We start from the raw sequence: 16,741 nt of genomic DNA on the forward strand, positions 1-16,741 counted from the left end.
TTGTTTTTTGCTCCTGAAAAATTAATTAATACGTCTTCCCTTAAGGTTGGTCAGATATTATTAAATCAAAAAAATCAATATATCATTTCAGATATCATTCCATGTTATGTTATAATAATAAAATTACACAGAAGAAGAAAAATGTATTTAAGCTTGGTAACCATTGAAAGATATGGTACTTCATTTTCATTCTTAACCCAAGTTGGCAACGCGTTTTATTCATGTGTTGGTGACTTGCTCGTCGAAATTCAAGAAATTCCTTTAAATATTGTACATTAAAAAATATATATAACATAAGTGACTGACACCCAACAAAGACGTGTTGATTCAACAAATAGATGCTACAAAAGTTTGCATTGATCAGAGTTATTCTTTTACAGAAAGACATCGACTACATGATGCCTATTTACACATATGAGTGTACATGTGTGCTACATCTGTGTGTGTTCATTAAATCTTGATGAAAGTATATAAAGACCGTCATTTCACAAACAGATTTCGCTTCGTGTTGTGCTTTGCGAAGCCTTTTCAGGTGCATTTTTCTCCATGCCGGATGGAATAAGAATGGAAAAGCCATGTGCTAGGATAATATGCTTTCATACTTGTAAACACTGTTCTATTGTGGGGTAAAGGACATGTAAAAACTTTGTTTTGTCAGCGACTACAAAAGGTAGAATACACAACTGCACACGTGTCAAAGGCCTTGCGGTGCTTACGTGAGTGTAAACGGGATAGATAGACTACTAGAAAGGTGGAAACTGTCGAAACAGGCAGTATTCGCGACAATCGTGGGAATTTCTTAGCACGACTTTCGACGAGCCATTCGAAAAGTGCTATTTTATGTGAACAGACGTTAAAAATTTTACGTTCTTTGATGTTGCATTTCTTAGTAAAATTAAGTATTTACTTAGGTTGCATGAATTTGTGACTATTTATAGCATCAGTTAAAGAATATTACACGTGCCGCAAGAATAGTGATACTTCAACCACATAAGTTTTCCTTGCAATCTAGTATTTTGTGCACTCGTGACGATCCGGTCTTGCCCCTCCACCGCCGTATGTTTTGCGTTATACCTTTCGTCTTGCTACATACATATCTAACATTGACGCCGCTATTTTATTGAACTTATTTACATATTCAAATCATTGCTGTTGTAAAAAGACCTATTTCAAAGTTTTGGACTATTCTTATTTTGTTAGTTCTGTGAGCAGACAACGGCCTCAAACTGGCGGAAAAGAAGGTCGCTTTGACATTATGCCAGACTTCTGTGGTAAGTATGATGAAAATGTGCAGTTAAGATTTTCTGCCAAATCTGAGAGGTGGAGTCTTAGCATATTTCATATTAAACCATTTATTCCCATACACCACATATGTCAACCATATTATTTTTGCTACACAAAAGTAAATAACTCATTTATTTCTGAGTTGTTGATAATAAGGGTTAAACTTTTTAAGTGAGAACAAGGAAATCTACTTAGAAATTTTGTATCATTGGATGCGAATATATCAAAGCACTTTGAATGATTAGCCTTGCTATGAAAAAAGATAACACTAAAAATAAATCAGCTGTTTTGTGTTTACAAAGAATACTGAAAGTAACGAAACCTTATTTAGATATCAGAGGCCAGGTATATTTAATTACTAAGAAGTACCAAGCGGGCTCATCTTTGAAAAATTATATTAGCAATTTTCTTAATAGTGTTTGTATCCCTTGCCGATTGTAGGAGTAATACTAAATTTGAAGTAATATGTGATTGCATATTTTAGAGAGAATGTTAGACTTTCTGTTAAGTACTTTAAAGATATTTAAGTTTTGCAACAATCGTTCAATATTTTGATTGCATATATGTATGTATATGTGGGATGTACATTTGCCACTCCTCGAACAAATGTGCATTACAAGTAAAATGAAGTGCTTCTGTAATTGTATCAGCTCAAGCGGGAACAACAAACTTAACTTACTTTAAAACCACTTTCACTTTTATGTTGAGGTTCAGTTTGGGATACATACATATGTAAATGCACGTATGTAAACTTGGCTATATAATTTTACGGTATAAGTTACTTACTACAATCAGTTTTATCCATTGAAGTATTAAGAAATAATAATTTTTTTTTTTTAATTCTGTGTATCCTTTTTTTTTAGCTAAAAGTTTACTATGCTGTTATCGAAGATGTAATTGCGAATGTGCGCGACGCCTTTCTGGATGAGGGTGTCGACGAACAGGTTTTACAAGAGATGAAACAAAATTGGCGGGCAAAACTAATGGCAAGCAAAGCTGTGGAAATAAATCCGGAACCTCCAGAGCCACAACCGCCACCAATTGTAGCCAATAATCCGAAGGTAGGGTGGTTGACTTTTTTATTTATTAAATAAACGTATTTGTTCAATTCAAGTAGCTTTATTATTAATATTAATTCAGGTTATCGAATTAATTAAGAAAAACCGTGAACATTTTTTGTTACCCATATTCGTATAAATATTTTGCAATCGACAATTAATATTTTATGTTAAAGAGTAGGATAAAAATAATAAATTGTCCTAAATTCATATAATAATTATTATTGTTTATAGTTTATATTATACAGGTCAAATTTCAATTTTTTTCCTTAATGTCAGTAATAGAAAAACAGGTCTTTTGTTATATGCCTTGTTATGAACTAAGAACTCTAGATAACTCTGATTTTAGATATTTTAAAAGAATATATAATTGATTAAATGATATAATAACACCTCTTTCTCCCCAATTTACTCTTCGTTATTTCTACTGAAACAAAATAAATAAAATATCACATTTACACATATATTATACAACTGGAATTTGTATAACAAACAAAATTCACTTCGCCAAATATTGACCATTTAAATACTTTACAATTTGAATATTCCTCCATGAATTCGTCAACCTATGTTTGTATGTGTTCGGCTGTGCATTTTACGTTAACATACTTATTTCTACGAAACTAATGCAACACAATATTATTACGACACCAAAAACACATTCGCAACACTTCTTGGAATCTACCAAATATGATCCATTGATGGAACTTTTACTCACGTAGCCATCAAAGGTAATTGAGCCACTCAACTTGTTGTTGTATATATGAGTAATACATATGTAAACATTTTTATATAATCCATATCCACATTTTTTATAACATCCCCGATTTCGGCTAACCATTTGGTAAATTTTTAATACATAAATATTTTTAGTTTTATTACATATCTATAGTTTATTTCAAAATTCTAAATTTCCTTCTAACAGTCCCTATATCAATTGTCTCACACTTATTTATAGTAGTAGGTATGTACGTTTCGTTAGTAAACTAAAAACATAATTATTCCAAACAATGCTTATAGGCTGCCACCGCCAAAGCTAAGAAAGCAGCAGCGGCTGCCGCTGCAGCTGCAGCTCAACAAAACAGCAGTAATAATGCAACCAACGATATAAAACCAAGCATTGCACAGCTACAGTCGAACGTGGTAAATGGAGCTGGTACTATCGGTGGTCCGACCACATCAGCTGCAGCCAACAACTCGGCCGCAATGAATGGAGGTCTTAAACAGGAGTTGGGAAAGTCAGTGTCGACACTAAGCGGCGGATTGGGCAACAGCTTACAGAAATCGAATGTGATTGGCAGCGCGCAAACAGGTGCAGCACCAGTAGCTTCTTCATCAGGAATAGGCGGTGGTGTAGGTGGGTCACAGCCACAATCAACAAATTCAACCATACCGATTGTAGCCACACTTGATCCGAATCGCATTATGCCTGTAAACGTGAGTAATACTACTTTTATCAAAAAAAAAAAAGCATTTAGCACGTTTGAATGTTCGTATTTGCAATCCAGATAACATTACCCGCTCAAACTGGCTCCATGAACACAGAATCTCGCGTGCTCACCATACATGTTCCAGCATCGGCGCTTCAAGATAATCAGCTAACACAAATTTTGACCGCGCATTTAATTTCGTCTATAATGTCGTTGCCAACAACGCTGGCCTCCTCAGTGTTGCAGCAGCACGTGAATGCGGCGCTCATTAATAGCAACATGCAGAGTAAGTATTGGTTGTGACTATTTTAACAAAGCTCATTTCAAAAGTAATTGATCGCCTTGTAGTACTTATATTTCTATACATACATATATGTATGTAGTTGTTAATAACGTGGTTTTGAAAAATTTCAGAAAGTTTCAATGCTTCAAAGCAACTTGATGGCGCTGTAGACACTTCAGACGAAGACGAAAGTGAAGAAAGCGATGATAACATGGACAATGATGATGACGATGATTTAGATAAAGACGATGACGAAGACGCGGAAAACGACGGTGGCGCCGAAGAAGAACCGCTCAACAGTGATGATGATGTGACGGACGAGGATGCCAGCGATGTATTCGAAACGGATAACGTTATTGTTTGTCAGTACGATAAGGTACGTTTTTGATCTAATTAGCATTTATGGTGGCAATCATGAGAACTCTATGTGTATTTTTTATTTGCTTTTACAGATCACACGTTCACGTAACAAATGGAAGTTTTACCTCAAGGATGGTATTATGAATATAGGTGGGAAAGATTATGTATTCCAAAAGTCCAATGGAGACGCGGAGTGGTAAAAACCATTACCACAAGACAGTAATGTTATTTGCTACTTTTAATGCTACCACACATTTGCTTTCTGTAATTTTTGAGCAATTGTTCATGCCAAAAGACAAAATTTTTTAATTTACAGTTGTTATTAATTCTGTATCAGCAAGGCGTACATAAGCATTCATATTCATATTATTTGCGCTTATATATTGTATTAAGTTCGACATATTTCCCAAGCACACAATTTAAATAAGGATTTATATGCACCGTTGATTTGAGCAGAAATTGCAGTTTGAAAGCTTGATAATCTCTTTGCCAAACATAATTGCATCAAATAAAAAGAGTTAAGCACATGTATATATACACATATATATGTATATGCATACTTTTTTGTGCTCTGGTAGAATACCTGATATATGGCAAACAGTACATTGATAACAGCAAAGCAAACAAATATTTACATAGAATTCGTTATAGATTAGAAAAGTAACAGCAAAAATAGTGTTGATGAGAAAACACATTTACTTTTACATATAAAACCGTAATAGCTTTGTATTATTATAAAGTTTAACAAAGCTGAAAATAGTTATTGTATTATCTAATTTACATTATTACAAAATAAAAATATCAAATTCAAGGCTCTAACAAATATTGTTTCTTTTGGACATAGTTTTGAAATGCTCGAGGTTGACCTCTCAATTGTGCATATTGTAATCTTTTTATATAAAATACAGCATATGTACATACGTACGTGTGTATAACAATTTATAATTACTCTGTATCTAGAATCGAAAGCGATTTCAGAAGTACATACATATTTCCAGGGCCGTGGAAAGAAAATTGGGGGCCCAAGAATGATTGCAGTGAGTTTCTGGGTCAAAAAAGTCCTTAAAACATTGTTACAAACACCGGACCTCCCTGAGAACTTCGGGCTCGGGAGGAATTGTTCCCGATCTTAAAACCCGCTCCCCTCCTTCACTGAGTATGTATATCAATAGCTCTTTAAGGGCAAAAATATTTTTAGGAATTTTCCCATCTTTGGGAACACTTTATAGGAAAAAAAGCGAATTTTTACGAAAAAGTTGTGTAATTTATTATTGTAAAACAATTGGTGCAGTAATTTTGAACTTATTTATACATGAATTCATTAAGGTTAAAAAATTGAAACCCACCCTACCTCTCCCTTAAACCAGTAGATATTCCCATTCGTCAGAACTATATTATGTTAAAACTATTATGATTGGTAATTAATTTTTATTTTAATTGTATCCTTTAAAATTTACAGATATAGCTTATGGATCTAATTAAAAACAAAAAATAAAGAAAACACCTGCATTCTTGAATTTACTCTTCGAATACAAACGCCATTTACTTGCCTTATCTTGTTTAAAGTATTTATCAGCAACAAAATGAAATTCTTCTTCTTATTGAAATTATTACAATTGTTAAAATACTGCATTCATATTGTTGTTGATTTAAAATATTTCATTACAGATATATTTTCGCTTAATTTTTTTATTGCATTTAGTTATTTATTAGTCACAAAACACATATGTATATTACTAACTGTACTTAGTAGGGACAACAACGTTATTTCGTTGTGTGGTTGTTATTTTTATACATTGTTTTTCATTATAGACGGTTATTATTAACTATATAAAAATATATGTATGTGCTTTTTAAATTCTCAAGTGTTCTATTTTGTGTCCATCGGTGTCTGTTCGTTTTTTTGTGATAACAAAAATTGTGTTATATAATATTTGCAAATGTGTTGAATAGACAAACTCTGTTTAAAATAGCTCCAAATGGAAAAAAAATAAAATATGGCTTAATTATAGTGATTGCAAGAGCAACAATGAGTTTGAACATATTCAATTACAAAAGTTATCGAATACACAAAATGACATATACTGTACTCAAAGTCGCAAAAAATCATGTGTTGAATAAATCAATGGTTCACTTTGAATTACAATGTCTATGCTGTGGTTTATTGATAAACAGCAAAATTTGTTAAATATTTTATATACTATTGATAACAAAATCCCGTTTTTAATATTCCTTAAATTCTACACTTTTAATTCAAAGTATTTGCAGTTTTTGTTAGTGTATAAAGTTGAAATAAGTTAATTTCAAAATGCAGATAATATAAATTTGCTGCCTTTCGGATTTTATTTTTGGAAAAAGCTTTAGTAACCAAATATTCGCCATGCAAATACAGGCCAAATATAAATGAAAAATACGTTAACAAATTAAATATCGAGCAAATATATACATATACATTTATACATGTGGCATTTCAATTTCGTCTGTGACTTTATTTACTTGATCATAATAATAATAACAAAGTTCAATTTTAAAAATAAGCCTACAACCTAATAATAAAATCCAGAATCTTATTTTATCAACGTATTAATGATAAACCTTTTCATTTGAATGTGGTAAAATCATATAAATCAAATGAGAATTGAAATTATTATCGGTTAGCTTTTTAGCACAAAGTTTGTAAAATTCTTAAAAATACAAAACTCACACTAAACCCCCATACAAAAGATTACAGCAAGTACAATAGATATTTTTTTTAATTATAAAATTAAAGAGTGTTGCTACTTATTTTAGAAATAGGGATAAAACAGCTCTATGTTATATATTTGTATAACTGTTCTTTAGGGGGAGTAGGGTTTTTAAATTTTTTATGTCTTAACTATTTATCCAAATTTACTGATAACACTGTATGTTCACGAATATCTTGAGTGTGACGCATTACTGGTGTACACTTTCGAGATTTCTATATTTTGCGATTTGAGTAGCCACACTTTTTTTATAATTTGTGTCTACTAAATAAATTGAAAAAAAAAAAAAATAAGTGCTACTACACAAATTAATTTCTATAACTTATGTTACATGATGCCAAATTTATTCAATGTTCAACTTGTAGTTACAAATTCTCAAAACAAATTTTTGGTGCCTTTTCTCACCTTTGATTTGTGCAGATGGCTTAACTAAATCTAAACAACACATTACCATACAAATAAAAAAATAGTTCGTATTCGTACAAACACTAAGTAATTGTGTGTATCTTTAATATTTTTTTATCGATTCCATATATGTATGTATGTATAATATTCAGAAAATTATTATCTCACTATTTTTACTTTGATATTAGTACATTGTACATATGTATAATAAATTAAAAATATTTTATCAGTTATAGTAAATATGTACCCAATTATCGTTTCCTTATTTAATTGCCTGAAGCTGACTGAATGCATACAGTATAGAAAAACGCTGTTCCACATGTCTGTTCTAGTAAATAAGAACTTTAGTCAAGCTGCGCCTGCTGTTTTTATCCTAAAGGCGGAAATAAACAACGCAATGCATTAATGGCCGTCTGCAACGCTGAATGCTGTTGTTGGTTTGTATGGCTGCGGTTGTGACTATTAGAGATTGGTGTGTTGGTGCTATGTGTGCAGCTGCTGCTTGGCAAAACTACATCGTATTAACTCGTCAGCAGTGCAATATTGATCTCCTTAACCATCTTGACACGATGCAGCATCTTTTGTAATGACTCCTGACTAAGCGCTTGAGTGGAATACCAAACCGGTGAATCGGGTACACAAGAGCGTTCAGGTTGTAAATAAAATACATCATTGCGTGTTTTTACGCTTTCAGGACTACAAAATCGTTGTAAATGATCAGTCGATTTATTTTAGTTTATGAATTTTATTAGTGACTTACCATTTCGAGAGGTAAAACTCATAGAGACGGACTGGGCAGCGCAAAGGATTTTCTTCGTTCTCTTGCTGTTCATAAACCTTTTTCTTACGAGGGTTAGCATCTGCAAAAATTAGTGCAGATTTTAATTAAATATTGTTATTTTTATTTTAAAAGAAAACTTACCAAGACCAGCTTGTGGCGGATAGAAACGTAGAAGTACATTTCTGGTACCTGGCATTTTAGCATTTTGGGCTGAGCGTTTCCAATGTTTCATTATGTGAGAGAACGATAGTTGCATATGCTCTTCTACAGTCTATAAATTTAAAAATTTAAAGATTTCAAATTACAATTGAACCTCACTGACAGCATTAGATTGTTTGATGTTACAAACCGTTAAATTGAAGTGTTTCGTATTAAAAAACATAAGTGTACTGAGCAGGACATGTGGTGAATGAGCGCCAAGCTGTTTACACTCCCATAAATGTTCCTCTTCAACTCGGGTCACAATGTACTCTGTAATCGCAATCATAATTTTTAATTAAGAAAAAGATTTATAAATGATTTTTTTATATTGTTATATTAAAAAAATCGTCTTACGTGAATCATTGTAGAGGACTGAAAATTTACGGGCCACTTCATCCAAACAGTCGGTGAAACGTTCATAGTATGGATCCGTGAAAATGTTATCAATTCTGCCATTTTCATACAGATATTGCTGGATGCCTAACAAAGCATATGAACACAGCATTTGCTATTAAAATTTCTTTAAAGGTTGCGCAATATTTTAGTTTATAAAAAATTGTTTAATCTATTTTTTTAATATACATTTATTAATAACTACAAAATTTTTAAATTATTTATTCAAAAAAGTGGGGCACACACTTACTTACGATAGACGTATGATTATTTAAATGTATAAAATAGAATTTAGCTTACCTAAAACCAAGTAATATATAGTATCTGGAGCATATTCAGTGCCGTTTGGCTTACGCACCTCCTTTACAAACAAACATAGAGAATAGTTTAATTCGTCTGCGGTCATTTGCAAAAGTTCTGTTTTGAATGGTCGACGCCTAGTCGTACTTTTTTCGATGTCGGCATTCTTTGTCATTACCCATTGCTTCCACGCGTTCACACCAAAAGTATACTTCAAACACATGTTGGCGTCGGGTTTTTCTGCAGGTTGAATGGGTTGCGGTGGAGGTTGAGATGGTTCTATATCCAGTCTAGAACGTTTCACAGGTGAACGGTTATTACTTCGAGGTGATACTGGCGACGTTAAACCACCGCGTTTACGTCCACGTCCGCTAATATAACAAAACTTTATTTTAATATTGCATAAATATATCATCTAAATTAACAAACCGTTGTGTTTCCATTATATGGTGAGGTTGCTGTTGCATATGGTGAGCACTCATGTGGCTCATAGAATCATCGTGTCCCACCATACCTGGTGGTGGATTCGTTATCTCACTAGCAGTCATGGCCGATTCAAGATCAACAGCAGGCTGACCGTACTCACCAGTTGCCATTTTTAATGCCATCTGTAGCACTTCTTCACCATATGAATTGTTAGTCACTTCAACAGGTTGTACATCATTATTGTATTGTAACGGAACCAAGCTCGGTTCAGTTTTCACTTCATCTTCTGAATCCGAATCAGATTCGTGTTTTTCTTCGGCTACCATTTCAGCCATCATAAGCAATTCAGCTTCAAATGGATCGGCAGGCATTTTGTCTTGGATTTTTTTGATTTCCTTAAGAATGCCCTGAGCCGAATTTCGTGTAGTTGGTATAAATATTGGTACGGGTATTGGCAATGGTATTGGTACTGGTACCGGGAACGGTGCCGAATACATGTACATAGGTTGTGGCACATAAATCGGCACAGGTATTGGTATTAGCACCTTGTTGGAGTAGTCCTTACCAGTTTGTGTAGCTGTATTCGTAGTGTTCGGCGTAGTTTGAAATCCGACTGTTACCGTTTGTGGTTTACAACTGGTCTGCACATTTCGAACAGCAGGTGGATATGGTGGCACAGCAATAATTCTCGTTTCCCCAACACCTTTTTCCATATGGCCAGATACCGAATTACTCTGCCCTCGCTTTCCTATTGATTTAGCATTTGACGTTGGCAGATCTATTGGTGGTGGAGATGGAGACGCAGTGTAATCTATTTGTTTTCTTGGTCGTCCTCTAGAGGGTACAATCATAGGAGGTGTGGTTATTTGTGGCACAGGTGGTGGCGAATCTAATTTTCGACCTCTACCTCTGCCTCGCCGTACAGTTACGTTACCAATCATTGTTTCGGTCTCACCACTTGCTAGAGAAGATACCGTTGATATAACTGGCATTGTAGGCCCCTTTTTACCTACAGGTGTTGTTTTTGCAGGAAGTTTGATCTGCAACAAATTATACGGAGTTAATTTTAAATCCAAAACTGTTACTCTCTTAACTGAAAAATAAATCGAGGTTAGGTTTTTTCAAACAGCAAATATAACGATACTTGCACAAACTCTTTGCTAGAGAGGGATGACAATATTTTTATATTCAATCTACTACGTTAGATAAATCGTAAATAAAAGTTGCCAAACAAAGCGCAATATTATTAAATAATCTATCAAATAATTATATTAATTTTATATTTATAGTATATATGTACATTTTAGATAGTTCAAATTACAAAAAAATATATATACATATATAAATAATATTCCGAGACGTTTTGATCTAAATATATAAGCTGTTAATGAAATTATTATTTTTACCTGTATTTGCGGTTTGGTTTGTTGCGGCATCTTTAGTTTTACCCTCTTAGGCAATCCAGTGGGAAAAGGTACATTGTTTTTGTTAGATCCGCTTTGTGTCACAGTAGTGGTCTGTTGGGTCGATGGTGAATCATTTTCCAAAGTAAGCGGTGCTCTTGCAAATTGACTCTGAAACTGCATAACACACTGATATGTGCAAAAATTACGCATCGAAGCATCCGACATTGTGAGGTGGTATTGTGGTGTAGCGGAAGTGTTGCAATTGTCACAATTGGCAACAGTGCGGGAAAAAGCGTTAATAGATACACCGTACAAAGTTAAACAATTTAGAGAACACATTAGAATTTCTTGTGCATCTTGTTGTTTGTAGATCATATCGAAATTATATTTCTTTACTTTGCACCATTGACATGAGACAATACGCCGATTAACAATTATATACACATTAAGACAGACACGTGTACAAAACACTTTAGTTCGTCTTTCTGTATAAATTGTATATGACTCCGAGCCCTTGCGTTCAAAATACTTGGAACACATAGCACACTGATCGGCGACTATATTGCTTACGAATTTGAAAGCTGAAAAGCATGGATTTGAACAGAAATTATGTTCTTTACCATCCAGCATAATTTCGACACGCACTGGTTTATCATTATTACACACAGCACAAGTATCGTTACGAAGTTTCTTTTTGGGATTGCACATACTATCATAACGACGCATACAGGCTTGTGAACAAAAATCTTTAAATTGTTCCTTGTCACCCACTGGTGCAAGAAAGCCCTCACTGCCGGAAGAAATGTCCTTTTGACAACACGAACATGTTTTTAATCCTTTTTTAAACTCATTAAGACAAGCTGCACAGCAGAATTGACGAATGTCAAAACCAAATCGTACACAATATTTGCCTAGGGCAGGATGTGGTACTTCTCCATGACATGTTTGACAATTAGCACCGATTGTGCGTTGGTACTTGCCGAGACAAATTTCATTGCAGAAATCCATTGTTTCCCAAAGTAAATTTTTGTCACCTAACGTTACTTCATTGAAACATTCAGCACAACGACGCATAAAACTGGCATTTCGTTCTAATCGTGCTGCCTCCGCTTCAGCAGAGGTCCGAGCTACTACTCCCGTATCTCGTGGACCTTTTGTCTTTGTCACAGCAGTCGTACTGGAAGCAACAGTCGAAACTCCCGCTGAAGACGTTGTCGTTGCTGGTAATGTGGAACCAATGTTACGCACACGGATTGAATGTCGTTTCAATTTAAATTTTTCTGGCTCCTCAGAATTTAAAAGGTTGTAGCAAACATCGTTACAAATATAGTGATGCTCGTCATCCTGACGGAAGAAGTATTTACATAACTTTTCTTCCTTGCATTGTAAACATGTGTGACAGTTTGCATCTTTATCTTTCACATCAGATTTGTCTGCACCCGCGTCGCTGGGTTCACTCCCATCAATTTCATTATCTATAGTATCGACGTCTTTTGCTTCATTAGTTAACTCTTCGATAAGAAACTTTTTCCTTCGAATGAAATACTTTCCAGGATGAGCAGATAAAAGGGCATCGCAACATTTTTGTTCACACAAATAGTCAAAATTGCCGCTTTCGGGATTCTTAAATCGAAAGCCACACATTTTTTCGTTATCACACTGTATACATTTTTGTGTTGATGATATAATCCAAGCAATAATAATTTTTTGTGAAGACCCCATTTCCGTTGTATTTGTTTGCATTTCCTCTAATAAAGGTTCGTCTGCATCAGGCGCTTCTGCTATTTCTTCTGCTGCGTTTAGCTGCACTCCTATATAAATATAAATTATACATTACTTTTGCAATTAGTTAATTCGATTAAAAATTAAAAAAAAAATAAAATTTAAATATATTTATTACTTAACTTACGTTAATAGAATGTTAAGCCTTATTATAGGTAATTATAAGAGTATACATTCATCAATTATGATAAGACAAATATTATCTTAGTAAATAGTATTTTAGGCGCTCACCTTCGCTGCTGCCACTACCAGCATCAGCGGCTTCAGCTTCAGCTCCAGCTGATTCAGCTTGAGCCTTGGCTTCGACTATCCAAAAAAAAGAATATTTTAAATTTACACTATTGAATTACATCTATCTAGTGAACAGCTTAAAGTGAAACATATGTACATATGCTAAAATGGATATTCTTTTCTATAATATTTTATACCATACTCAAAAATATTACTCAATAATAGTATTTGAAAACAACTTAATAAATTTGGAATAAAATAAAGGAATTAATCAAATACTGAAGAGTTTAACTATAAACCAAAATTTGACTTCTAAACATAGGATGTATAATCAATAGTTTAAAAAATATCAATAATTTTAAATCGGCACTCACCTCTAGCGTCACTAAATTCGGAGTCATCTTCAATGGCAGCTGAGGTATTTTTTTCTGAAACCGAATTTTCTTCAGCTACAGCGGCATCAACAGTGACTCCTTCTGTATCTCTTTGTTTTTCAGCCTCTGCATCCTCTTTTTCGGCATTTTCCCGAGCTAAAATAGCTTGTTCTTTTTCTGCTTGTGTTACTTCAGACTCAGGGTCATCTGGTATAAGACAAATATCCGAATCTTCTGGTTCTTGGACATTTTCAACTGGTTCTAAAATCAAATCGAACTCTCAGTAATTATTAATTTGAAATCATAAATGTGTATACATACCATCTTCCCGTTCAGTTTCAAGTTCAGGTTCTTCACTTGTAACTATTTCCGTGATTTTATTTGTGTCATCGGTATTCTCTTCAGTAGCATCGAGTTGCTTGCTATCATCACCAACTACATCAGTAATATCGCCGTCTTCATTTTTACTGTTTTCTTCTTCTTGTGCTGCTACATCTATATCCGTTCCTTTTTCGTTAACATCACTCTCAGGTTTACTATTGTCATTGCAAGGCGCATCGTCTTCCAAGGCTTCAATGGCTTCCATGCTAACATCTTGCTGTTCAACAGTAATATCATGACTTTCTTCATCAACTGATTTATCAGTACCCTTTTTTTCATTTTCATCTTCAATAGCAGCATTTGTTGTTATATTTTCTTCAGGTGAGTTAGTGATTGATGGCATATCCACATCTCCATCTGTCGTTTGCAAATCGACCGCAGGTTCACTCATTGCTCCATTATCAGCTTGATTATCCGCATCCTTCGTTTCAACCGTCTTGTCAATTGGTTCCACAGAAACATCCAACTCTTCTGCAGCTGTTGGCAAAGTCATGTCCGACTCGCCCAACATATCTGATTCATCGGTGGCTGCATTATGACCTCCACCAGATACGTTCGCGTCCACTTCTTCAAAATCTGTGGACTCCTGGGTTTTATTGTCTACTGTCTCAGGTTCTTTATTTTCTTCTTCATTGACAATTTCACCTTCAACACCACCACCCTCATCACCATCGTATGGGCCACTAGCCAACTTCTCCTGTGTGCTACTGCCTTCATCTTTAGGTACACCTGAAGAAGTTCCATTTGAGTTTTCATCGACGTCAAATGATCCTTCCGAAATTTGTTCGAAATCCTCGTCGTTATTTCCTTCTTCAGTATCTTTCGTGACGTCACCTTCCACGACTTTGTCGATTGAGGCTTGTGAAGTGTCCTCATCTAATTTCGGTGGTTCGGACTCGGGTCGAGCACTAGACTCAGCATCAGTGTGAAACGAGTCTAAACTTGAGATTTCCTCCATTGGAACACGGTTGATTGATATTTAAATTGTAAGCAAGTCTTAAACATTAACTAAAAAACAAAAGTTTAGTTATAAATAGAAATGAATAATATATGTATATATTAAAATGATTATAAATGAAATATGAAATGATGAAAATTCACGACGAACAATTAACAAATATATTAAATTATTCACGTAATTGCTGTATAGTAAATGTTTTCCCGCCGTTACAATACAACACATTACATACATAAATATATGATGTTTGGATGAATTTAGTAGAGTCGATATTTGATTTAAGCTCATCAAAGAGAAAACTTGTTTACATTATAAAAAGCGATTTATTTTAAACAATAGTCACAGTAATTTTCATAAACTAACACAATTCGTAGACGGACCCAATGGTATCGAGGTGTATGCACAGTGTGGCTACCCTGAAAGTACAGCACGCACAGTGGGAGCAAATACTTGTATAAATACCACATTAACTGCCAAACCGTCCCCCTCACAGGTGAAATAGACCTTTATTACCGGCGACATTTTTATTATACACATATGCACAAACCTTTCAATTAGCGAAAACTTAAATCAAATATATTCCACGTAATAAATAGCTTATTACTTTTGCTTCAAACGAATTTTACTGATTGCACGATATAATACGACTTTCAACAGAAACAGCCCAAGATACGGAATGAGGCGGAAAAGTAATGACATAGGAACGAAACGATTTGTCGATCTCGAGAACTAAACTCACTTTTGTTGTCAATTTTAGATTTCCACAACGTTTTTAACACTTTTATAATAAACGTGACTTAATAATTTTTATGACAATAATCTCTCTTAAAACTCAATTTATTGTTTACGATTGTTTTGCAGAATTCGCGCTCAAAACCTTTACACAAAATTGTTATAAATAAGCGCAAAATTGTGGTTTACCTCCTATCGGCTTTGCAAGAAACATAACTCTATCAATTTCCAACAGTGTGGCTGTATTCTACTGTGGAAAATGGCGCAAGTAGAGTTGTCAACGCTGGAAGCGTTCGGAAAGTTATTCGGCAAAAACATTTATATTATTTCTTTTATTTTAAATATTTATATAAATTGCACAATAAACTAAATAATTACAGTAAAAATATAACTTAACTACATCGAGCATCATCAAGCAAAATACCTTAAATCTCCTAACTTATGTGGTTAACTGCCATGGTTTCAAATTTTTGTAATAGATCAAAGAAGTAAAAGAACAAAAAGAGTGGCGTAAAGTATAGAAATGCAATGACAAAAATTTATATAAAATAGAAAATAATAATTTAGCACTTCTACCTAGAGGAAACATGTCACTATTTGATTTATTTATTCCTATAATGAGGATTTTTATATATTCATGATGCGATAATTTGCAAATGGCACAAGACAAAATGGCTGATTAGGAAATAATTGCGTTTCGATTTCACCGTTCCAATTTATTATACATACACATTTTTGCTCTTCATGTGGTTACGAAATCACTGGTCCTATTCAATATATATACATATATATATTTGTAACGAACTTCTTATGAAACGAATACAAGTAAACCTAAGCGAAGTACCTATTTTTATCACATCACCTTTTACGTACGAATATGCCTCTTATTATTTTATTTTTTGATTGTAAGCAATTATACAACCCTGAAAATCAGTAAAAGATTCACATCTATTACACTAAAACAATAAAAATACTATGATACAAATTCGAATTAGTTTCTACAGGTTTATAAGTCAAGTAAAATATATTCTATGTATTAAAAGCAAGTATTTTAACAGAGTATTTTAATTTTCTATCTGATAGTAATTGCTGTGACCACCGCTAAATATTTAACAAAGTATTTTTACCCATCATTTTCTGAAAGACTCTAAGATTATTGGTTTAAAAAATATATATGTATTTAAATTTGTAGTCTATATGAAGTATTTTAAA

General features: G+C 33.7%; 2 protein-coding genes across 11 annotated transcripts; one reads left to right on the forward strand and one right to left on the reverse strand.

Moving 5' to 3' along the window:
* Positions 1–277: 277 nt before the first annotated feature.
* On the forward strand, positions 278–4,630 carry LOC126751456 (transcription initiation factor IIA subunit 1). Of its 6 annotated transcripts, none has more exons than XM_050461736.1 (8): positions 278–532; positions 1,201–1,271; positions 2,148–2,345; positions 3,065–3,073; positions 3,363–3,779; positions 3,851–4,058; positions 4,187–4,431; positions 4,508–4,630. In XM_050461736.1, exons 3-8 carry the CDS (start codon positions 2,241–2,243, stop codon positions 4,613–4,615), a joined length of 1,092 nt encoding a protein of 363 aa, XP_050317693.1. In that variant the 5' UTR covers positions 278–532; positions 1,201–1,271; positions 2,148–2,240; the 3' UTR covers positions 4,616–4,630. The 6 variants fall into 6 exon arrangements, with proteins under 6 accessions (XP_050317693.1, XP_050317691.1, XP_050317692.1 ...); XM_050461734.1 differs by lacking the exon at positions 278–532 and adding an exon at positions 539–1,056; XM_050461735.1 differs by lacking the exon at positions 278–532 and adding an exon at positions 539–670.
* Positions 4,631–5,823: 1,193 nt separating this feature from the next.
* On the reverse strand, positions 5,824–15,754 carry LOC126751454 (zinc finger MYM-type protein 3). 5 transcript variants are annotated; one of them, XM_050461730.1, is made up of 12 exons: positions 15,719–15,754; positions 13,780–14,847; positions 13,459–13,719; positions 13,085–13,159; positions 11,072–12,882; positions 9,669–10,705; positions 9,240–9,610; positions 8,901–9,026; positions 8,695–8,816; positions 8,487–8,616; positions 8,325–8,424; positions 5,824–8,260 (listed from the first exon to the last, which is right to left on the reverse strand). In XM_050461730.1, exons 2-12 carry the CDS (start codon positions 14,795–14,797, stop codon positions 8,086–8,088), a joined length of 5,226 nt encoding a protein of 1,741 aa, XP_050317687.1. In that variant the 5' UTR covers positions 14,798–14,847; positions 15,719–15,754; the 3' UTR covers positions 5,824–8,085. The 5 variants fall into 5 exon arrangements, with proteins under 5 accessions (XP_050317687.1, XP_050317684.1, XP_050317685.1 ...); XM_050461727.1 differs by lacking the exon at positions 15,719–15,754 and adding an exon at positions 15,537–15,712; XM_050461728.1 differs by lacking the exon at positions 15,719–15,754 and adding an exon at positions 15,345–15,443.
* Positions 15,755–16,741: the final 987 nt, after the last annotated feature.

This window comes from Bactrocera neohumeralis, chromosome 2, assembly GCF_024586455.1.
Source record: "Bactrocera neohumeralis isolate Rockhampton chromosome 2, APGP_CSIRO_Bneo_wtdbg2-racon-allhic-juicebox.fasta_v2, whole genome shotgun sequence".
Classification (NCBI taxonomy): Eukaryota; Metazoa; Arthropoda; class Insecta; order Diptera; family Tephritidae; genus Bactrocera; species Bactrocera neohumeralis.